The sequence below is a fragment of the Nelumbo lutea genome, chromosome 1, assembly GCF_056320005.1.
Source record: "Nelumbo lutea isolate HS-2025 chromosome 1, American lotus-T2T, whole genome shotgun sequence".
In the NCBI taxonomy this organism is placed as follows: Eukaryota; Viridiplantae; Streptophyta; class Magnoliopsida; order Proteales; family Nelumbonaceae; genus Nelumbo; species Nelumbo lutea.
In genome coordinates this window covers 136,425,413-136,449,561 of record NC_142684.1, presented here as the reverse complement: position 1 = coordinate 136,449,561, position 24,149 = coordinate 136,425,413, and the positions used below count along the sequence as shown (strand labels likewise).

General features: G+C 39.3%; 2 protein-coding genes across 3 annotated transcripts; one reads left to right on the top strand and one right to left on the bottom strand.

Moving 5' to 3' along the window:
• Positions 1–840: 840 nt before the first annotated feature.
• On the bottom strand, positions 841–15,540 carry LOC148877801 (uncharacterized). The gene is made up of 5 exons (XM_088944193.1): positions 15,412–15,540; positions 14,231–14,284; positions 7,117–7,220; positions 2,387–2,425; positions 841–1,349 (listed from the first exon to the last, which is right to left on the bottom strand). The coding sequence occupies exons 1-5, from the start codon at positions 15,485–15,487 to the stop codon at positions 1,212–1,214; spliced, it is 411 nt and encodes a 136-aa protein (XP_088800319.1). The 5' UTR covers positions 15,488–15,540; the 3' UTR covers positions 841–1,211.
• A 239-nt stretch (positions 15,541–15,779) lies between these two features.
• Positions 15,780–22,506, top strand: LOC148877800 (DNA mismatch repair protein MutS, type 2). Of its 2 annotated transcripts, none has more exons than XM_088944182.1 (5): positions 15,780–16,405; positions 16,950–17,904; positions 18,000–18,524; positions 20,641–21,102; positions 22,097–22,506. In XM_088944182.1, exons 1-5 carry the CDS (start codon positions 15,924–15,926, stop codon positions 22,397–22,399), a joined length of 2,727 nt encoding a protein of 908 aa, XP_088800308.1. In that variant the 5' UTR covers positions 15,780–15,923; the 3' UTR covers positions 22,400–22,506. The 2 variants fall into 2 exon arrangements, with proteins under 2 accessions (XP_088800308.1, XP_088800301.1); XM_088944175.1 differs by having other exon boundaries at positions 22,091–22,506.
• Positions 22,507–24,149: the final 1,643 nt, after the last annotated feature.

The window sequence follows — 24,149 nt, the reverse complement described above, 5'->3', positions numbered from 1 at the left end:
CAAATTAAAATTTGATTTTTCATCAAGGTTCAAAGTATCAACACATATCGATAGCACCCTGATACGCCTTTACAGAGGGTGTATTGGGGTTTTGACCAGTTCAGGGGGTGGAGAAACCTTAAACCGATCCTCCTGAACCGGATTTGAAAAAAAAATAAAAAAAGTACTGATACTCGATATTTAAAACCTTGTTTTCATAATATAAACTTAATAAAAATGTCAGTAAATAATAAAATATTAATATGTTAATAAATCAAGTGATTTAACTATAATTATCTTATATTATTTATCAAATTTACCATTTTAGACAAAATATAATAAAAATTAGAAAAATTGGGAAACATTTTTATATTATTAATAAAAAATCAGTTCGGGTCTGAACAGTTTGGAACAAGTAGTAACTAGAATGAACCCAATTATTAATCGGGACAAAATCTCAGAACCAGAACTGGTATAATCGGTTTGGTTCAGCTGGTTAGGTAGAACCGATCCATTGACAGCCCTATCCGGGTGCATATATGCCAAGATCCTGGACCCTATTAATATTATTTTTCATTGGTTCCAGGTCTGGTAGATTTGGTGTTATGTAATGGGTTTATACCAGATCCACTAAGCAATCGGTACCAATCGGGTATATGGAAACGTTAAAAAAAAGAACTCTAAAATCCACCTGATTTCATTTATTTATTTTATTTTTATTTGGTTGGTTCGCCATTGTTTGTGCCTTCATCCTCTTATGTAGTAAAATGTTAATTCTTCTCCTATAACAATATTTGATGAACTTATATCCTAAAGGTAACATTGCACCGATCAGCATCACAACAACTATGGAGAATCACATCCCAAAAGTAAACTGTTAATCCTGATTGTATGCATCAATGACAAAATTACAGAAGATACAGTGTCAAAGTTTATCAGAACATGACACAGTCACTATTGTTTCCATTGTCAATGTCTCGTGCATCATTAGCCAATGAAGAGGGCTCTAAAATTACAGTCAATTTATCTTATGTCTCACCAAAAATCCCACCAAACCCATTTTTGGGTCACCAGAAACTCAAATAATCTGGAGTGGTAGTTGAGACAGAAAACCATATAACCCTTTTTCTCCAGGAAGGGGCTAGTAGACTGACTGAGTCAACAGGATAAATAATGTATCCTTGTATCTAGGCAGACGTATGTATTGTAGAATATATCCTCTCTCTCTCTCTCTATGCAGATGTAGAGGGAATGTCTTCAATTGTGATGAAGGTTTTAGTGTAAGATGGGGGAGATTTTTTCACGATACAAGGCTTGGATGATGGCCTGTTAGGCTGAACTTGATCAACTTCCTCTGATGGAATACCAAACTGTATGAAACAAGCCATGACAGATATTTATATATACTTTAGGAATAGAATACAGCATGAGTGTCATATAATTCTCAGAACATTTGAGGTATTCAGACCTATTTAAAACATTAAACTATGAAAGCATGACATAATAATGATCAGGAAAAAAAAACATGATATATTCTATTAAACTAGAGACAGTGGTAAGGGATGGGTGACAGTTCCCTTGCTCACAAGTTACAACCTACTTATTAAATGGATATCGACTCTACTTTATTGGTGCTTGTAGCATTATATATTTTTTTGGCAGTCACAAGGCTAATAGCAGAGCTGCGTTTGAAGATACCACATCCCAAGTCATGGTGATCAGATGACACTTACCATTTGTTGTTTCTTCTGTTGGTTGGATTTTCCTTTTCTAGCCTTTTACCTTTCCCACCAATACTAAAGAACTGCATTGGATCTTATAACTGGGATCATCTGATCACTATGATGTATGTAAGTGACTTATTAGTTGGAAATACATAAGCTCTTCTTTTGTTACAGATCACAAGAATTGATATCATTTTGTAATATGTAGTTCACACATCTGCACGTGCAAACCATGGTACAGATCATCTACATTTTTCTTAGGAGTTGGGATGAACTCGCAACAAGAACACAGACACTTGAACTTTCGTGCATTGATTATCTGCTAGCAGTGCATAAGCATTTGGCCTATAATTTCTTGAATAGAAAAGGAAAAGAATGGATGGAAATTACCAATACACCAGGAAACTTTTCAAAGCTCCTGGATTAGTATCAGAAACTTCATGGTATAGTATTTTGTTTGTATCAAGCACAGAAAAAATTTCTATCGATTTTATCCATGGTCTGTATCTTTGGGCAACCAAGAAGTTTGCTCCCACTCACTAACGACATCCGTGTTGCAAAGAAGAATTCACTAAGCAAATCAAATCGGAAATACTTTGCTACAATTCAAAAACATTCTACATTTAACTCAATCAAAATGACTAAATGCAATTGCAAGGTTAACTCATGAATACAATACTGACCTTGTAAGCACAGCCAGATACACAAGCGTGGAAACATTCCTGTATGCAGAAAAACAAGTACAATATTGATCAGTGGAATAGGAAGACAGAACTAGAAGTGCAGCCATTGCCCTTTTCCTATTTATTCCTTATGGACCCAAATGATCGCAAACTTTTGAGGATATGTTCAGCTTCATCACCACATTTTAACTTCATAACTTCTCATATATACTTTCATCCAAAAGCAACAGAGAGAGCTTGAACAGGAAAATAACTAATGAGGAGTTATGATGGTAATTAACAGAATAAACCACAAATACATGACTAGGTCCTTCAGGACTAGCAGCACTTCATTTAGCATGACATGAAACTGAGACAATATAGAAAGGTCAAAAAAGATACAAAAGAAAAAAAATAATGCAAATAAAACATCCTCAGTCAAAACATTGAAGTATCAAAGACACAATGCAACCTCCAGCAGGTAACCTAAAAGCAAAAGACAACTTATCTTTGATCACTTTGGGATTGAGTGTTTTAAGATGTAGGAGAAATAGGTAAAGGCTATTACTCAGTGCTGGTCCTGGATATCTAGGGTCAGGGGAGGGATGAAGTGGATATGTACCTAACCTCATTTTTTGCATGAAGTGATCATTTTTGGACTTGAACCCATTTTTTCATGCTTGTGGACTTGAGATTTTACCATTGTGCCAAGCACAACTATAAAGGAGGCATTGAGCAACCTCAACCACATGGCAGTTCTTTCTTTCTGCCACTTCATTTTGTTGTGGAGTGTAGGAACAAGAACTCTGATGAATAACCCCAAAGGTCTCAAAGTAGGATGAAAGGTTCTTATAATATTCCTTAGCATTATCAGATAGGAATATTTTGATCCGTGTATTAAATTGGGTAAGGATAAGCTCATGAAAATTTTTCACAATAGCTGGTACTTCATCCCAGGATTTCATGAGATAAATCCAAGTATAGCAAGGATAATAATCAATAAAGAGAATAAAATATTTGTAACCCCCTATAGTAGGCAAATGATATGGCCCCCACACATCAGAGTGCACAATATGGAAAGGAGAAATGGATCTTTTATTGCTTACTAAATAAGATTATCTACAATGCTTTGCAAGTTCACAAAACTCACAATGAAGACTCGATAAAAGACATTCCCTTAAACATATCGGGAAACAAATGGCTCAAGGCTGGAAAAGGTAAATGACCAAACCGCAAATGACATAACATGATCCTATCAATAGACTTTGACACAACAAACTCCAGGGCTACTCCATTAGGTGGTCCAAGACTCCTATTAGGTGTGTCCAACAAGTATATTCCATTCGCCTCATGGCCACTCCTAATCGTCCTCTAAGATTTTAGGTCCTGAAAAACACAATGGCTAGGAAAAAAGGTTATGCTATAGTTCATGGATTTAATCATGCTACTAATAGATAAAAGATTGGTATTAAGCTTAGGGACATGAAGAACAGAGGACAAGACAAGTGTGTCAAAGGCCTTGATATCTCCTTTGCCAGAGATAGGAGCAAGAGACCCATCAGAAAGAGATATTTTTTCTCTACCAGAGAGGAGTTGATAGGAACAAAAGAGGTTAGACAAATTGGTCATATGGTCTGATGCACTAGAATCAATAATCCAAGGGATTTTATGATTATTTGAAACAAAAGCATGATTTGCAGAAGCATGAGTATCTGAGTGAGCAAATGCAGATGGTGAAGTGTTGCCAGAAGGGTAGGATGCTGTTATAGTGGTTTCCAAGTGATTCGGTAACCTCCCATACTTCTCAAACTCTGCCTTTACTATTGCCAACTGCTCTATAGCTGACTTTTCTTCACTCTCCTTATTCCCTCCTTCAGGTTATGTGGCAACATTAGCATTCTTAGGCTTTCCTATTTGACCATTCTTCTTAAAATTGTTTCTATTGCTATTATCTTTGTTATTCTAAAACCTGTCTAGGAGAAGATTAGGATAGAGTTTCCAACCAGTGTCCTTAGTATGCCTTGGTTTCTTGCAGTATTCAAATATCACTTCTTTCTTCTCGGTTGGACCTTTTGGCTTTATTCCAGTAGTGCAAAATATTCTGTAAGTGGGCTCTATAACTGCACCTATCGCCTACTCTCTTCACTGCTTACCATAGCATATGCCTAAGCAAGAGTGACCTCATCTTTTGCCAAAATATTCTATCTAGTAATGTCGAGCTCAGGGTTGAGTCCTGTAAAAAGCTCAAACACCCTGTTTTGTTCCACCAGTTTCCTAAAAGTTTCTACATCATTAATACTCTCCCAAACAACTGCCTCCATAACATTAATTTTCTGCCAGTGATTTCAGCATGAAATAGTAGATTTCTACACTCTTCTCCCCCTGTCTTAGATTTTTCACATCACTTTTCAGCTTATAGACTCTTGCCACATTCAACTTTTGTGAATATGTTTCTGTAACATTGTCCCAAATTTCCTTGGCCGAAGACATCCAGAGATAATGCTGACTTATATGGGGCTGCATAGAGTTAACCAACCATCCAATAATAGTGTAGTTCTCCTGCATACATTTATCATATGCAAGATCTGTCTCTGCGGGTTTCACCTTACTGCCTGTGAGATATCCCAGTTTACCTCTACTACAGACGTGAATCCATATAAACTATGCCTAAGCTAGATAATTGGTGCCATCTAGCTTGATTGTGGTCACTCCAGTAAAAAAGGAATCTACCAGGCCGACCTTGGATACCAACATCTGCTTCGATTCACTTTTGGAATGCTCCATTGATCAAACGAAAATAAAAAAACCAGTTTTTCAGTCTATATAAACTTAATTGAGGTCAATATAGTACCTGGAGACTTGAAAACTAGGGTTTCACTGCACCCGGTTATCAGAGAGGAAGAGAGAAGTGGTAGCCGCTCCTACCAGAGCTTCCAAACCACCTACAAGGCGCAAAAACACACTTCTAGAGATCAAATTACACCTCCCAAGTCCTGAGCGCCACACCCATATCTTCTCCTTGACCTGTAACTTGAAAGCTCTCTAGTGGGCTAGGGTTTTAGGCAGAAAATTACAATTCCACTTCTTGGCAGCTTTCGGTCAGATTCTAACTCTCCAAACCCTCTACCAACTAGGCAAAAATATTCCCTGACCTGTAACTTGAAAGCTCTCTAGTGGGCTAGGGTTTTAGGCAGAAAATTACAATTCTGCTTCTTGGCAGCTTTCGGTCAGATTCTAACTCCCCAAACCCTCTACCAACTAGGCAAAAATATTCCCTGACCTATCAGGAACTTATCTCTCCACACACACTCCTAATCAAAGGGTGTATGGGAAAAGAGAAAAGAAAAAATAAGGGAAAACCTACTCTGATACCAAGAAGTAAATTTGACTTCTAAATCTGATAAGAAACTTGATTAAAGAAGTAAAAAGTGAGAAAGGAAGAAGAAAACGGAAGAATAGAAGAAGGGAGTGGAGAAAAAGAAGAGGAAGACGAAGAGGCTTTGATAATCACTTCTCTCCCCTCACTAATCCTTTTATTAATCTTCACTAATGTGGTTAATTACAAATCAGCCCTTAAGTGGGTGTCAAACTAAGCATAGACTTGAAATAACTTAAAAAGAAGTTAACAGGCCCATTAGCATACAAAATAAATAACCTACTACTGAAACATAAAATAGACAGTAGGGCCCATTCGGCCCAGTCTCTCTACAATAAGAAAGGACAGATTGGGAAGAACGTCACCTGTAGTATGACAAACAGACCATTCTAAATAGAGTAATATTTGTTAACATTTTTTTATTGGAAATTGTAACTAAGAATATTTGTTAACATAAGAAGCGAGTTTTGGTAGACAAGAGTGGTGGTTTACTTCTTATATCCTTTCTCTGCATATAACTCAATCAACCATCAGACTTTGTAGCCAAGAGAACAATATTACCTAACCTTTTGCTACTGAATTCATCACCTTCAAGTTATGCACAAATATAGGAAGCATATGGAGAAAAGTGGATATTTCCTAGTAAAACCTGAAACATTTGCTCATAACTTACAAGGTGGCAGATTTTATCTTGGCAGGTTTATTCTTCTATGTTTGGAGTACAGTGCTTTTACTCTAATAATCCAGAAGAGATGTTTCCAAGTGGCTGAAGATTCAAGGAAGTAAGAGGACAAAGATCTGTTGGTGCTGGAGTTTTATTCCATTTTGCAATATGTTGGGGAATATGGAAGGAGAGAAACAATAGATTGTTCAAGGATAAATCCACAAGGATTGAAAGAATTATTGCTCATATAGGAAAGATGATAATGGATTGGTTACTGATTTTACCTGAATTTGCTCAGGCAAACATATCAGACAGACTTTAGTACCATAATTTTTGGGAAACCACTATAAGTCCAAATACTGTGTCATTGAACATTTACAACTGAGTTGCATGTGAGTGTTAGCCCAGCACCCATTATCAGAAGTGTACCTTTTCTTTCTTCTATAAATAAAATTTCTATTTTGCTAAAGGTTATGCAATGTTGTCCCTATCTATCTGAGGTCTTGGGAGGGGTAGACTGCATACAGCCCTAACCTTTGGCATTTTTTTGCACAAAGTGGCTACTCTCAGACTTGAACTTCCACTCTCACGCTTTCCAGCCCAATATTTTACCATTGCACCAAGCAATGGCCCTTAATAAAGTTTTTATTTTTCTATAAAAATCAGCATGGTGCAGATACTAAGAAATAGAGATATGGTCAAGGGAAAAACCGTTGAGTATTGTTCAGCTCCTGGTGAACGATCAATGTAAGCACTCCACTGCTGGTCCTTCAAAACAGGATCCTTATAGCAGATCTCATTGCACTCCTCTAAACCTGAACATGCATTATATTTAATTATAGGTTCAAAATAGAAGAGAAAATGGACTGCAGAATTCAAATAATGGGCCTACTTATCACTATAAGAGAATCTGGAAAACCCCAATAAATTCCACTTAGAAAATAAAACACACACACGCACACACACAAAGGACAGAACACTATTGAAAAAGGACACATTCAAGAGATAGACGCTAATATTAGAATAAACATTTATTTTTTTTTTCTTTTTGGGATCAAAAGGAAAGCGTTAGATGAAGAAAGTGACACAATAAAACAAAACAAAAAAAAGAATATCATTTAAGGTCCCGATATGCAATCTCATTATGTATCATCGATTGATAGACAATAACATTATTATCAACTAGTGTAAGAGCACATTCTGTGCACATGTGCGAGTAAGTATTACCCAATTATGATATATGATATTTGGATTTAACTTTTATGACCTGCACAGAACTCAAGTCAAGTATCTGCTTTATATATTATAGATGTTTCAATTGGTAAAAGAAAGCTCAAGTAAATGATGAAATTGCTGTTTCTGCATAGACAGTGGTCATGTTGGGTTTGGAAAACACCAAATCATGTATAAATTATCCAGGGCTATCTGGAATGATCAGACAACATCCGACCAGATAGAGCCTCAAGGATTCATATTGTATGGGCTCTGAACAAGTTTCTTTCAACCACTACTCAAAAATTGTTAGAAGTGGGAAGTGGGGACTACAAATGCATAGAGAAAGATATAAACCAATGGAAATATCATCTTAACTCAGTTATAAAGTGGTATACAGTGTATTCTTAAATCCTCACATCAGGAACTAAATTGTACAATGTCATTAATGCACTCATCAAATTGATAAAGATAAAGAAGTTGATGTAACCAAGCTTGCAGAAACAGCCATCAAGGTAAATAAAACTCTATGTTTGCTTGTTTTGGGAGGTGAATCTTTTACTAGGAGGATGTTCAAAGAATTGGAGGAAAGTTACATGTTGCCTGTTAGGGTGAGTGATGGAGGTATTCAAGTGCAGGCTCCACTAGTCAATGAAGGCCACAATAACTCAACTACATCTAATTTGGTAGAGGACTTCGGTGAAAAGACTGAAGCCTTGGTTGATGCCCAGATATTTGAGAAAAACATAGTGCTGGAATTGGAAAGGATTAATGAGAAACCCTCATGTTCGCTGGAGCTCCGGAAAAATATTCTAGCAAATAGAAGGTTTAAGAAACAGAAGAAACAACAGGATATTCTGGTTTCAAAGGCTTTTTCTAGGCTAAATGGGGCTTCTTTGGGATTAAACAAAGCAAGAAGATTGCGAAGACCAGGAAAACTCTAGAAGCTTTAGTGGTCAGTGATTTGCAGGATGCAATGTTTGAGGGAGGTTCTGGTATTGCTCCATCAAAGATCTATGCTGCTGTCTCGAGGATTTGATATGTTTGATTATGCTATCCTGGAGTTTTTTTTTTTGTTCTTGAGACGTATGGTTTATGGTTGCTCTGGTTTGTAGCTCTAGTAGGTCTCTTTGTTTGGGCTTTTGGTTTATTGCTTCTACTTCTGAGTCCAGGTGGTCTTGTTTCTATTGCGTTGAGTTCTGGAGGTTTTGTTTTTTTACTCTCTCAAGGGTCTTGGGCTCCTCTCCCTTCTTGTACTCTCTTTTTCCTTTTTAATAAATTTTATTTTTATTACCAAAAAAATTAATGCACTCTTTACTCTTCCATAAAAGTGGTAGTAGTTAGAAGGTACACAACTTTTTTCTTTAGCTAGCTCTATTTGCTAATTTGCTACTCTCCCTGCATTCCTAATCAAGCCCAAAAGTACAGCAGGAATAACAGATCAACCCAAGGGGTAAGTATGGCAATACAAAAGTTGCCTCCAAGCCCCACTCTAGGAAGCATATTTGAAAGGAAATTGACTAATCTGAGAGCCCAGAAGACGCTACCATTTAGGCTGGTAAAACAACCTTCTACTAGAAAGCCCAGGATACAGTCTCTGTCATAAGAGAAACTCCATTCTTATCACCAAGACATGAAAATGAATATCATTAGAGGTACTGAGTGAAAATATTCTCTAAATGGTTATAAAAATATTGTTTCTGACAATGGAAGCCTTCCTTTCAAAATCATAGGGAAACCCAAGTTGCTTATTCCACTTTAATCAACAGAAGGTATACAATGGACAGTAAAAAACAAAACTTATTCAGTATAACTAGAAACATAAAAAGGGTTTATACAATTACACATTTATTCATGCTTTTCCTCCTATTGCCAAGGTACTTCTTTATTTCCATAACTGCTACTGCTGCCAATATTTGGCAGATGCTATATTGTTTGGACTGGGGAATGACTCAAACGTAATTAGACTAAAAGCTCAATTAAGCAATAAAAGGGTTAATGTTACCACTCTAGTTTTTCAACCATCTGATATAGACTTTCTTGTACAACATTGAGCTTCTAGGGCATTCAATTAAGTCCACAGACAACTTAGTTTCTGATGAGGGCAGATTTGGCCCTCCAGTGGAATTGTGACACATGGCACCTCGTGACAACTAGGCAAACACCCAGCCAACAGACTTACGAAGTTGGTGACCCACCCGGGCACCAGTCTGGCCAGCCTGGGGCAACCTGCGCACGGCCTGCGCGACTTGCGCGCGGCCTAGCGCACGGCCTGACACGCGGCCTGCGTGACCTGGCGTGCGGCCTGCGCGACCTGGCCGACCTGGACCAGTCTAGCACATGATCCGGCCAAGCCGCCCATAAGACGCCCACCGATAAACTCGGCGGTGTACATACCCCACGAGCTCGGTAGCTCACCAGGGAGCTCGCCAAAGAGCCAGGCAGCTCGGCAGAGCTCGCCACAAACAGATCGATAGAGCTCGCCACAGGCAGCTCGCCACAGGGAGTTCGCCCCCAGGCAGCTCGCCCCCAGACAGCTCGCTATAGGTAGCTCGCCACTTGTAGAGAAGTTCGGTACAGGAGTAGTTTGGCGTATCACAGGAAGATCTCCTTCCTGATGACCTGGCCTAGACACTGACCCGCCGACTGACACAGGCGCCAACCTGACGACCTGGCCCAGACACCGACCCGCCGACTGATGCAGGTGCCGCCCTGACAACCCGGACCAGGCGCTGACCTGGCTGCCTGACACAAGCGCCAGCCTGACGACCTCAAGGAGTTCACCACCATACCCTGGTTCTGATAGGATGTGACGAGTCTTACTGTTTGGAGGCTTTTCACCCACCTAACCCGCGAGGACTCCGGTATATAAAGACCTCACCCCCCAAAGGGGAGGGGGATGAAAAAAGGGAAGTAACCCGTGCTCTCTAGCTCTCTCATATTATCTTCAAAGCTCTCTACAATCAGAGTGCTAACTTAAGCGTCGAAGAGCCCCCGCCGGGAAAATACCCCCGGGACCTCTGATTCAGTTCTCGCAGGTCCCTCAGCTCCCATCGCCTACAAAGAGGAGGAAAAGGTGGAGTTCTCACAGGTCCCTCAGCTCCCGCCACCTACAAAGAGGAGGAAAAGATGGAGTTCTCGCAGGTCCCTCAGCTCCCACTGCCTACAAAGGAAAGAAGACCACCTCATGCTGAGGGCAGTCGGATTGCGCCGCACCAGGGAGCTCCACTATTCTCTAAGAAACCGGCCGCCTAGTAGGGAGTTCGCCACCAGGTAGTTCTCTGCCAGGCAGTTTGCCACCGAGCAGCTCGCCACCAGGCAATTCGCCACCAGGCAGTTCGCCACCAGGGAGCTCGCCACCAAGCAGTTCGCCACCAGGCAGTTCCCCACCAGGGAGCTCGCCACCAGAAGTTTGCCACTGGGCAGTTCGCCCCTAGGCAGTTCTCCACCAAGCAGTTCGCTAGTAGGCAGTTCACCACCAAGTAGCTCATCACTAAGGCACACCACCACCGGGTCAAATGACGAGGTACTTAGCCAAAAAATTTTACATCACAAAACATTAGTACGTGGCCGAAAACGGTTACATCAATTGGCGCCATCTGTGGGAACACGCTACAAAAAGCCAAGTTCTCATCCTACAAAAGCTAAGTTCTCATCTTACCAAAGCTAATCCTCACTTTTTAGAAATTGAAGCTATCGCTTTATAGTTTACACTTTTTATGAACTCAAAGACTATGCAGGGAGCTAACGGACTAAGTAGCTCTACCAACCTTACTTTCAATTCAGATAATGCCACATCAGTCCTATCCGCAAGGTCCCCCCTACAAAGATGAGCTCTTCGTGGCTTCCGCGGGAGTTGGCGGCCAACTGACTACATAGGCGCCCTTACCGGTCGAGCCTTCCAAGGCTCCCATGTGAGCTGGCAACCTAAAGTTAGTAGTGCTGCCCCCGAAGGTCGAGCTCCTAGTAGCTTCTTGTAGGAGTAGGTGACCGGCATTACGAAGCTGATGCAGCACCATCATAGCTCGACACCTCACAGGCCAAGCCTACGGGCCACATTACTACTTAAGACCCAGTCACCTCTTCGGCACGGGCAAAGTCAGAAAAGAGTAGACCACTAGTCACTCCCAAAGCCTATGGGCCACATTACTACTTAAGACCCGGTCGCCTCTCTGGCACGGGCAAAGTCAGAAAAGAGTAGACCACTAGTCACTCCCAAAGCCTACGGGCCACATTACTACTTAAGACCCGGTCGCCTCTCCGGCACGGGCAAAGTCAAAAAAGAGTAGACCACTAGTCACTCCCAAAGCCTACGGGCCACATTACTACTTAAGACCCGGTCGCCTCTCCGACACGGGCAAAGTCAGAAAAGAGTAGACCACTAGTCACTCCCAAAGCCTACGGGCCACATTACTACTTAAGACCCGGTCGCCTCTCCAGCACGGGCAAAGTTAGAAAAGAGTAGACCACTGGTCACTCCCAAAGCCTACGGGCCACATTACTACTTAAGACCCGGTCGCCTCTTCGGCACGGGCAAAAGTTAAAGAAGAGTAGACTACGAGTCGCTCCCAAAGCCTACGGGCCACACTAGTAATTGGAACAGCACTTACTATCTCATCGACTTATGGGCCAAAAGAAATCTACTCCCTTCGCTGAATTACTATCAGCTCGGGAGTGGGGGGCTATTGATGAGGGCAGATTTGGCCCTCCAGTGGAATTGTGATACGTGGCACCTCGTGACAACTAGGAAAACACCCAGCCAACAAACTTACGAAGTTGGTGACCCACCCGGGCACCAGTCTGGCCGGCCTGGCGTGACCTACGCGTGGCCTGACGCGTGGCCTGCACGACCTGCGTGCGGCCTGCACGACCTGGCGCAGCTTGGCGCGCGACCTGGCTGACCTGGACCAGCCTAGCACATGATCCGGCCAAGCCGCCCATAAGACGCCCACCGATAAACTCGGCGGCGTACATACCCCACGAGCTCGGTAGCTCACCAGGGAGCTCGCCAAAGAGCCAGGCAGCTCGGCAGAGCTCGCCATAAACAGTTCGGCAGAGCTCACCACAGGCAGCTCGCCACAGGGAGTTCGCCCCCAGGGAGTTCCGCCCCAGGCAGCTCGCCCCCAGACAGCTTGGTATAGGCAGCTCGCCACTTGTTGAGAAGTTCGGTACAGGAGTAGTTTGGCGTATTGCAGGAAGATCTCCTGCCTGATGACTTGGCCTAGACACTGACCCGCCGACTGACACAGGCGCCAACCTGACGACCTGGCCCAGACACTGACCCGCCAACTGATGTAGGCGCCGCCTTGACAACCTGGCCCAGGCGCCGACCTGGCCGTCTGACACAAGTGCCAGCCTGACGACCTCGAGGAGTTCACCACCATACCCCGGTTCTGACAGGATGTGACGAGTCTTACCGTTTGGAGGCTTTTCACCCACCTAACCCGCGAGGACTCCGGTATATAAAGACCTCACCCCCCAAAGGGGAGGGGGATGAAAAAAGGGAAGTAACCCATGCTCTCTAGCTCTCTCATATTATCTTCAAAGCTCTCTACAATCAGAGTGCTAACTTAAGCGTCGGAGAGCCCCCGTCGGGAAAATACCTCCGGGACCTCTGATTCAGTTCTCGCAGGTCCCTCAGCTCCCGCCGCCTACAAAGAGGAGGAAAAGGTGGAGTTCTCGCAGGTCCCTCATCTCCCACTGCCTACAAAGGAAAGAAGACCACCTCATGCTGAGGGCAATCGGATTGCGCCGCACCAGGGAGCTCCACTATTCTCTAAGTCACCGGCCGCCTAGTAGGGAGTTCGCCACCAGGTAGCTCTCCGCCAGGCAGTTTGCCACCGAGCAGCTCGCCACCAGGCAGTTCGCCACTGGGCAATTCGTCACCAGGGAGCTCGCCACCAGGCAGTTCGCCACCAGGAAATTCACCACCAAGGAGCTCACCACCAGGCAGTTCGCCACCAGACAGTTCACTATCGGGCAGTTCGCCACCAGGCAGTTTGCCCCTAGGCAGTTCTCCACCAAGCAGTTTGCCAGTAGGCAGTTCACCACCAAGTAGCTCATCACTAAGGCACGCCACCACCGGGTCAAATGACGAGGTACTTAGCCAAAAAATTTTACATCACAAAACATTGGTACGTGGCCGAAAAACGGTTACATCAGTTTCCTTACATAGTTTTTTGTTAGTTTTGAGGAGATCCCAGGACTTGAAGCATAAGCAATTTGAAACTCCCACTATTTCCTATTATCCAACACCAGGATACTCATTGTTTACCATCTTTATATCCTTAACAATTCTACAATCTACAAGTACTATAAAAAGAAGTGCAATTTGAGATGATGAAGGCAACCTAGCAGACAAAGTGAAGCAGACATCCTACATAGGACTTCTATCCTGAAAGATTCAAGGATGTCAATTTTTATGACTTTGAATGAAGCAGCAGTTAAACATTCTTCACCTTGACATCAAGACAGTATAACCTTAAATATAGAAAAATAGAAATTATAGATTACAATAACATGTGCATAAATGATTAAAGAGTGATTTGACATAACTATTCTTTCAAAAAAGTCCAAATGAACCAGTCAGTAAAGAAAGCAGGATAACACTCACATTCTTCCCATGTCTCTCCATCAGAGTCACAACCTTTTTTGCAGAATACTCTCCCTGTAAAAAAGTAGCATAGATTATTAGGAAATTTAATTGAGGAACAATTATGAACATAATTAGATGCTTGTTTTAGCAGTAGCATATTACTGTTCACAAATAAAACATAACTGGCAATTATAGACATTTGTTATAGCACGCACAATAACGGGAACAATTATGAGCACATGCTTCATACGCAGAAGTGTTTGCAATTACACAGCCAGATAGGCCAGGAAAAAATGGCATACAGGCTATAGCACAGCTTGTAGATCAAATAACAAGGTAGCAACAGTCCATGGTCCATTGTGTTTTCATGCATTCTCTTTACAAACATCAACCATCATCTATACGTTATAGCTTAAAAACACAGAATGGAACACTAGTGCAGAAACAAAGCACACAGGAACCATATCAAACCCGATGCATCCTATACATCAGCACAAAATCTTGGATGGGATTAGTGCGGAATCTGTTAACAGTTAAACAATTGTAAGGGCTTGATTGCATACTTTTTCTGTTAATACCTCATCCAACAGTTGGTTAAATAAATAAATTGTCTACCATGTGGATAATATCTGATGGAAAGCTAAGGGTGGATAGGATTATATGGCAAAAAACACTACTTACAAATTCTCTTACAGGAACAGAAATATATACATGCATAAACACATATTTACATGTATAGAAACAGAGAGATTAATAATAGCATAAAAACAGAGAGACTCAATGGTAATTGTGTATGTATATAGAACATGATGGTTCATATACGCAATACAAGCAGGAATCTACAGACAAGTTACGTTTATGTACGTATGTATGTATGTATATATACATGTATCTATTTAAGTACATATGTATGAATGAGTAGATGGATGTTTTGAAGCATAACAAACATGTTACTAGGTAAATGTGTGTATTTGAACCAAATAGATTGATCTTAACACAGTCCAAAGAAAACATTGAATGAGAGCACAAATCACAAGCATTCCAAAGTATACGAAAAAAGAAAGACAGAGAAAACCTTAGTTCAATAAAGATAACACGATTTAAGATCTAAAATCCATTAGAAAATACAAAAAAGCAACCTTCTCATCAAAAGAAAGAAAACACAGAAGGAGATAGAAAGGGAAATGAAGATATGTTACATGGGATCTGCATGAGAGCTGCGTATTTGGCCGTGCATTGGTTTCCGCATGGAGACGTCCATTGTTGAGGAAACATTTTTTTTTTTCTGCACAGAGCGCGAAAAATGACAAAAAAAAAGAAGGCAGATGGTGGGGAAAGGAGGAAAAAAAGAATAAATAAAAGAAAAGGAGGGAGATGAGAAAAAAACGGAATTGCGAATGTGGAAGGGTATTTCAGTCATTTTAACTGCAAGAATTATACAGTATATTATCAGAGTTGACAATTGCGTAATTATAAAGGGTATTTACGTCATTTAATATTTATCAATTATATTTTTGAAAGATTCATTTATCAATTATATAAGTTCATCGATCCTTCCCTCCAAATTGAACCGGATAAGATGGAAACGGACATAGGAAAGTAGAAACGAAGGTTAGAAAATGAGAGAAATTAGAAATTGAAAACCACCTTTGCTGAATGCGCCGTGAAATCACCAAAACCCTAATTTCTTCTTGCATCCGCTATTTCTTTAATGGTACTCTGCAACTGCTTCATTCACGTTCATAGACCTCCGAACTTCTACCACATAGCTGTTCATGGATTCATTAGGAAGTCCAGTTTGACCAACTCCCCTGGAAATAGTAAGGTCAAGGTCGCAGATGACCTTCAGAAGGAGTCAGAGGAAATCCTAGAATGGCATTCCGTGTGTCGACAAGTCTCGGCATTCACTTCTACGAGTATGGGCCTCTCCATTGCTCGAGAGGGAAAGCTTCCATTTGGGCGGAGCCTGCAAGAAAGCCAGAAGCTTTTGAACCAGACAACAGCTGCTATGCTCCTTCCTCGGCCGTTGGATTTTTCGGGAATCGAAGATTTATCGGAGATAGTGAGTTCTTCGGTCGTGGGACAACTTAGGACGATTAGGGAGCTTTGTGCGGTAAAACACACTCTTCAATCCGCAAGAGAGCTTTTTGAGCAGTTGGAGGAGGCTTCATTGAACGGAGATTCTTCAGACAGGTTTCCTTTCATATTCTTATTTTGAGCTGATTGATTTTAAACCTGTACTGTTATAACTTTGCTGTTGATTATATTTCTGTCTTGAAATTTGAGTTCTTATTTTGCAACTGGATGGGAATTTCTTTTTTACTCGCCCATTCTCATTCGTTCGTTCATTTATTTTGCGTTGTTAAGTTGGAATTGCGTTTTTAACATCATTCTCAGCTCAAAATGAAGTTCTACATTCTAAAATTCGTTGTAATTGGCAGAGAGGTGTTCTGGAACTTCTCATTATCTTGTAACTGGGAGGAAAACTGGCTCTTTCTGCTGTGAGACGGACATTTCATTAAAATGAAGAGAATAATATAAAAGATGTTTTAAACGCTCCTGACAACCGTTAAATTCTTTCTAAATCATGGGGTCGATTAACCTTTTCTGATTTAGAATCTTTTCTTTTCCTGAGCTTACTTATTTTCACATAACCGATAACTGGTTACACAAAGATTACATTATTCTAGTGTTAGGTATCATCACAGAGGATCTCATAAAACAGGTATTTGAACAGGTATTATCCTCTGATCGAAATACTTCAGAATTGCAATTTCCTGACTGAATTGGAGCAAAAAATAGGATTCTGCATAGATTGTAATCTTTCAGTAATCCTTGATAGAGCTAGTGAAGATCTGGAAATTATTAGATCAGAAAGGAAAAGGAACATGGACAACCTGGAATCTCTATTGAAGGAAGTAGCAACTCAAATTTTCCGTGCTGGGGGCATTGACAGCCCGCTTATTACCAAGCGCCGATCAAGAATGTGTGTTGGTATTAAGGCTTCCTACAAGTCTTTGCTTCCAGATGGTATAGTTCTTAATGCTAGTAGCTCTGGAGCAACATATTTCATGGAACCCAAGGATGCAGTGGAGTTGAACAACATGGAAGTAAGGCTTTCAAACTCTGAGAAAGCTGAGGAGCTAGGCATCCTGAGTTTGCTAACATCTGAAATTGCAGGATCAGAAACAGAGATTATATATTTATTGGAGAGAATCCTAGAATTGGATCTTGCCTGTGCTAGAGCTGCTTATGCCCGGTCTCTGAATGGGGTATGCCCAATTTTAGGTGTGGAAATTTGTAAGGGAGCCCGATCAAATAAAACTGAAAATTTCTTGGTGGATATTAAAGGTATACAGCATCCTGTGCTTCTTGAGTCCTCTCTTGGAAGTTTACACATGTTTTCTATATCAGAATCAGAGAGTTCAGTTCAGTCCCATAGGGAGAATATCAAACTGGAATCTGATAGATCCACAGGTGGATCTGTTTTTCCTGTACCCATAGACATCAAAGTTGGGCATGCCACAAAGGTTGTTGTAATCTCAGGACCTAATACTGGAGGCAAAACTGCTTCCATGAAAACTCTGGGATTGGCTTCTCTTATGTCGAAGGCTGGCATGTATTTGCCTGCTAGAAACTGCCCAAGGCTTCCATGGTTTGATCTTGTTCTAGCAGATATCGGGGATAACCAGGTAGTAGCTCATCTTGTTTACAGAAGAGAAAATATCTTATTTATTTTGGTGAATCTGATTGTTTTTTTTCTGAACCTATTATTTTTGGATTGAAGTCTTTGGAGCAAAACCTCTCCACCTTTAGCGGGCACATCTCACGTATCTGTAGAATCTTGGAAGTGGCCTCAAAAGAATCACTTGTTCTCATTGATGAAATTGGGAATGGAACTGACCCTTCAGAAGGTGTGGCTCTTTCAGCCAGCATTTTGCAGTTCCTCAAAGATCGGGTTAATTTAGCTGTGGTTACAACCCATTATGCGGATTTAAGTTGTCTGAAAGAAAAGGATGCTAAGTTTGAAAATGCAGCAATGGAATTTTCTTTGGAGACATTACAACCTACCTACCATATCCTCTGGGGAAGTACAGGTAATTCCAATGCATTGAGTATTGCTAAATCAATTGGCTTTAATCAAAAAGTGATTGATGATGCACACAAATGGGTGGAGAGACTGAAGCCTGACAAGCAAAAGGAATGGAAAGGTTTGCTTTATCAGTCATTGGTGGAGGAGAGAAGCAGATTAGAAACTCAGGCTAGGAGTGCTGCGTTGTTCCATTCAGAAGCTATGGAGCTTTATAATGAGGTATGGTCGAGAAATTAAAAAAAAAAAAAAAAATCATTGTACATGATATCAGTGTTTCGCATATTTTATTTCCACCCTGCCTTTTTATTGCTCCTGCAGTATACCATATAACAAAGTTGAAATCAATGTGTGCAGTTAGTTTTCTCTTTCAGTAAGAATAATATGCCTAACAAAAGTTCAAGAATATTAGAATGCTCATAATGTAGAAAGTACCTCAATTTTTTATAGTAAATAGAGAAAATGTTATTAAGAAAAATAAAAAGATACTAGATTGAAATAAGGTAACAAGTTACCATTCCAATACACCACATTAAAGCAAATTAAAGGTTCGTCAATAGTCCATTCAATTGTTTCCCAAAATGTAGACCAACCTCTGATCAATTAACTTCAGAAAATTCTGGTAAAATCAGCATCCATTCCATGATAAGGTTTCCACTGTCAACACAAGTTCTTTTGATGTTTCTAGTCTTGTCCTAGAACAGCTTTCTGTTTCTCTCTCCTTCCATAAACCCCAACATAGAGCAATTAGCAAAAAGAATGCAACTCCAAAAAATTTTAGCCTTCATGTTTCCATGTATCCTTGACCAACTTGAAAAGATATGATCTGATGATTTGAACAAGAAATCTGTTCTGCAAATAAGAAAAGAAACTCCAAAGAAAATTTGTTCTTTTGCATGTGATGAACAAATATCTAACATCTTCCTTATTATTGAAGCACAAGCAGCATATACTAGCCATTTTTACTGAGAAAAATAAAAGGATGTATAAGGTATTAAGATGATGAGCTATCACTCCAGTGCATCACAATTCACATCAAAGTAAGTTAAAAGGTTCATTAGTAGTCCATTCAATTGCTTCCCAAAACCTAGCACCAAACTCTGACCCGTTAGCTTCAGAAATTTCTGGTAAAATCAGCACTAATTCCATGATCAGGTTAGTCAGCCCTTTTTTGAAGTCAATCAGTACCAATTGAATGGACTGTTGATGAACCTTTTAATTTGTTTTGATGTGTATTGGAGTGGTAGCTCATCACCTATGTTTCTAGTCTTGTCCTAGAACAGCCTTCTGTTTCTCTCTCCTTCCATAAACCCCAAAATATAGAAATTAGGCTTCTTTGTATCCCTGGCAAATTTGGAAAGTTCTGATCAGGATGGTTTGAACAGAAGTCTGTTCTGCAACTAAGAAAAGACACTACAAAGAAAAACTGCCATTTTGCATGTGATGAACAAGTGTCTAACATCTTCCTCTTTATTGAAACACAAGTAGCATATATTAGCAATTTTGAAACCTATATTTTTCAGATGATTAGATGTTAAAGATGCTGTCCATCACCACTAACCATGCAAGATTTCCACCCTTAGAGGAATAGGATTCTCCCAAAGTCCCTTTTCTTTGTAAAATATTAAAAAAAAAAAATCAAATGGGTGGATAAAACCCTAAGTATTCAAACAAATCACAAATATACACATAAAAAACTTAGAATTGGTCTTTCACTTATTGACTCAATCTTGTGATGAGAACCCTACTATATATGCACTAGAAATGATCTTGACATAAGGCATAAGCCATGTGTCTTGTAGTTCTAGGTCTGAGCCTCAATGCATTTTCCTTGAGCCTCACCCCAAGGTGAGCCTCAAGGCCGAAGCCTCATGTGCATTTTAAAACACTGGATCAAATTTTTAGACCTGGAGGCATCCAAAGGAGTTGTGAGATAGTTTACTGATTTAGCTGCATGTATGTCATATGTATGCTACAAGTGGTCTGTTTGAATTTAGAAAATGAATGCACAGAGAGCTAGATCCAACTGTGCTCCTTTGAAATGGATCTTCTTCAATGTATATGTTTGCACAATAATGTGTTCCACTCTAAACTGATCTTGTAGCATGTCTTGTTGGTCATGAACTGTAGAGCAGAGCAATTGTTGCTGGCATCCCAGCCTAGGCCCTAGGCCAATCAACTGCTGTTAACAAATTTTCTCTCTATTTTTCCCTTTCCATGGTTCTAAATTTATGAAGACCTCTCACCATGTACAAATGTTGATCATTGCAATATTCCTAGACTAATCTGGTGTGCAGTAAAACTGAAGGTCTTCATTTTTGTTTTATTCATGGTAAAGATCAAGGTTGAAGCAGAAGATCTCGATACGCGTGAAGCACCTCTGAAAGCAAAGGAAACTCAACGAGTTCAGCAGGAACTGAAAACTGCAAAATCTCAGATAGATGCTGTGGTTCAGAAATTTGAGGAACAACTTAGTAATGCAAGTCCTGATCAGTTTAATTCACTGATAAGGGAAGCAGAAGGCGCAATCAAATCCGTTGTTCAGGCTCACTGTGTTAGTGATGGTTTCTCAGTCAGAGAAATGGATAATAGTTCTTATATACCACAAGTCGGAGAGCAAGTTTATGTTAAGGGATTAGGACATAAATTGGCTACCATTGTTGAAGCACCTGGGGAAGATGGTACCACTCTAGTTCAATATGGGAAAATGAAAATGCGTGTGAAGAAAAGCAATCTTAAAGCTATTCCAAGTAATGAAAGAAAGCCTACTGCAAGTTCTATTGCTCACTCAAAAAGGCTGGTAAGTGATGAACACTGCTCTAGAACATAGTATGTTGTTGTCATCCATTTGTTTGGTTATTTGATTTTATCTTTTTAATTAGAGGAATTTTCAAATTAAGCTAAGAAAATGGGGGGAAGGATTTCCTTTTGCTTTAAGCATGAATTTGGCAGATATTTAAGGATAGACTCACCACTAGAGGCTTTTTTTTTGTGGCAAGGACTAGCTCGAGTCTAGGATTGGAACAATATGATTATTATAAAACTTCTAACATTATTATTTTATTCATTGGCATCAACTCTTGACATAGAAAATATACTTGATGAGTACCAGCTGTAGCTTCTGTACTAGATATATGTGACTAATATACAGAGGAAGGGAAAAGACTTTGGAAATCCTCCCTTTTCTGCATAGGAACATCACATGTCATATTAATCTTTGTCTGTTAATGACATTCATGAATATGAATTCTTAACAATAGTTGCATCTGTAGAAAACATAAAATTCTAAAATATGGTTCACATTTCTCTATGTAACTTGGTTTGAAGTGTCTGTTGTAATGCTTATCGTTTCCTTCCAACAGTTACATAATTTTTGTGCATATATGTGTATAAATAGATTCAAATGTAGGGATATTCAATATGAGATGAAGAGGTGTTTCTATTTATTATGTCATGCATAAGCCTTCTTCTTATGTTATTAATGCTTCTCCATTATAGAGACATATGTGGACATTCTAATGCATGCATTTGTTAGTTCCACAGTAATTTGGTGATATATGTAGCCCAAAATTTTCCCTATTTGACGTCTTACACATTTTTCTTTGATGTTAATGAATGTGGATATGCCACCTAAATAAGAAGATTTTAGAATAAGATAGAGCCATGCTAAAATTCCTCACCCAGTGCAATTAGTAAGTTTGTTGCATTTGTTAGCGGGTTTACTAGTCTTTTATCTTTGAATCCAGTGATACCAAAATTGTTCATATAAATTACATTATATGCTGTAGGATCAGACTCAAAAAAGTTTGAAGGATCCTTTGGATGCAAACAAAGGTGAGTTCTCTTATGAACCGGTTGTGCAGACATCAAAGAACACTGTAGATCTACGTGGCATGCGAGTTGATGAAGCCTCTCATTGCCTGAACATGGCTATTGCTGCAAGTAGATCTCGTGGGGTTCTCTTTGTTGTTCATGGGATGGGCAGTGGAGTTGTTAAGGAGCGTGCTCTTGAGATTTTAAGTAAACATCCACGCGTTGCAAAATTTGAACAGGAAAGTCCTTTGAATTATGGTTGTACAGTTGCTTATATTAAATGAATACCGATTTTGTGTTGGCAATGTCTCATATACTCTCTTACGATGTCCTTTGCAAACTTGACAGTCTTGTATAAAAAGGGAATAGTACCTAGCTTTCTTTTTCCCAATACTTGTCTCTATTCCTTTGTTTCCCTTTGCTATTCTCATTTCTCACAACATTCTGGTTTAGTACCTCAGATTTGACAAATTGCACATCACAAAATCCCCTGAAGCCGTGCATTGGGATTATCTCCCCATGAAAAAAAATACAATTACAAAGTTGTTCCCAATGCACAGCTGTAAAAGCCTATCTGGATGGTGCAAGGACGGTTCTGTGTGGACCAAATCCAAACTTGTGCATCACAGAACTATTTGTTTTATATCGGTAGAAATCAACTTATTGTTTGCACAAACAATTATCACATGGATGTTGATCAAAGCATATCTCTATAACATAACCCTAAATAGCTCGTTGCTTATTAGGAAGATGCCCATGCCCTAGTGATTCCAGAATTTCCTCAAGTGTACTTAAAGACGAGCTACATGCAAAAATACATCTTTATTTTGCTGGTTGCATTGGATATCATCTTGCAATTAGGGCTGTTCATGGGTCGGGTTGGGTCGGTTTACTAGGGTTTTCCCAACCGACCCAACCTGGTTGGGTTACCTGAGATGGAAACTGAAACTGACCCAGTGTTAAGCAAAACCGACCTGGTCGGTTTGACTTGGGTTGGGTCGGTTTGGGTGGGTTTCGGTTTTGCTCCTATACAAAAAGGACTAGAAGCCTAGAAGGAAATATCTATTCTGAAAACTGAAAACTGAAGTTTTTAAGATATTTTCTGGAAATATATTTAAAACTGAAATATGTATTTTAGAAATATATATATATATATATATATATATATATATATATATAAACAAAAATATATATACAAATATATTAGAATATATATTTTCTGGAAATATATATATATCACATATTTCAGAATATATGTTTTTTAGATATAGATTTTTTCAGATATTTTGGTTTTTATGCAAAACCGAAAAATCTTTATTTAACAGTTTTAAATATAAAATATATTTAAATTAAAACAGAAATATATATTTAAATAGATTAGGTTTTTCATACAAAACTGAAAACTGAAAATTTTAAGATATTTTCTGGAAATATATTTAAAACTGAAATATGTATTTTAGAAATATATATATATATATATATATATAACAAAAATATATATACAAATATATTGGAATATATATTTTCTGGAAATATATATCTCACATATTTCAGCATATATATTTTTTAGATATAGATTTTTTCAGATATTTCAGTTTTTATGTAAAACTGAAATATCTTTATTTAACAGTTTTAAATATAAAATATATTTAAATTAAAACCGAAATATATATTTAAATAGATTAGGTTTTTCATACAAAACTGAAGTTTTTTGTGCAAATATATCATCATTAACCGGATTTTTTTTCAAAGCTTAAACTTAAACAAAACACAAATAAATTATATCAACTTGTAACATCATTAAATTAAAAAAAAAAATACTAACCTTTGAATGACTGAATTTGAGACTTTGAGAATGAGACTTGAGCTTGATTTGAGAGAATGAGAACTTTGAGAAGATGGGAGTTGGGAGAGTCAAGTTCAAATGATGTCTTGAAGTTGAGACTTGAGAACTTGAAATTTTAAATTTTTTATTCTTGAGTTGAGAATCAAATTGTATTAGGGAATAGAGATTGTGCTTGAGTTGAGTGGCTA

Coding starts and splice junctions, on each gene's coding strand:
- LOC148877800 (XM_088944175.1), top strand. CDS start 15,924: ATGGTACTCTGCAACTGCTTCATTCACGTTCATAGACCTCCGAACTTC. Junction 16,406..16,949: donor AACGGAGATTCTTCAGACAG/GTTTCCTTTCAT, acceptor GTATTTGAACAG/GTATTATCCTCTGATCGAAA. Junction 18,525..20,640: donor CTATGGAGCTTTATAATGAG/GTATGGTCGAGA, acceptor TTCATGGTAAAG/ATCAAGGTTGAAGCAGAAGA.
- LOC148877801 (XM_088944193.1), bottom strand. CDS start 15,487: ATGTTTCCTCAACAATGGACGTCTCCATGCGGAAACCAATGCACGGCC. Junction 14,285..15,411: donor AGCTCTCATGCAGATCCCAT/GTAACATATCTT, acceptor ACTTTTTTACAG/GGAGAGTATTCTGCAAAAAA. Junction 1,350..2,386: donor TATCTGGCTGTGCTTACAAG/GTCAGTATTGTA, acceptor TGTTTCATACAG/TTTGGTATTCCATCAGAGGA.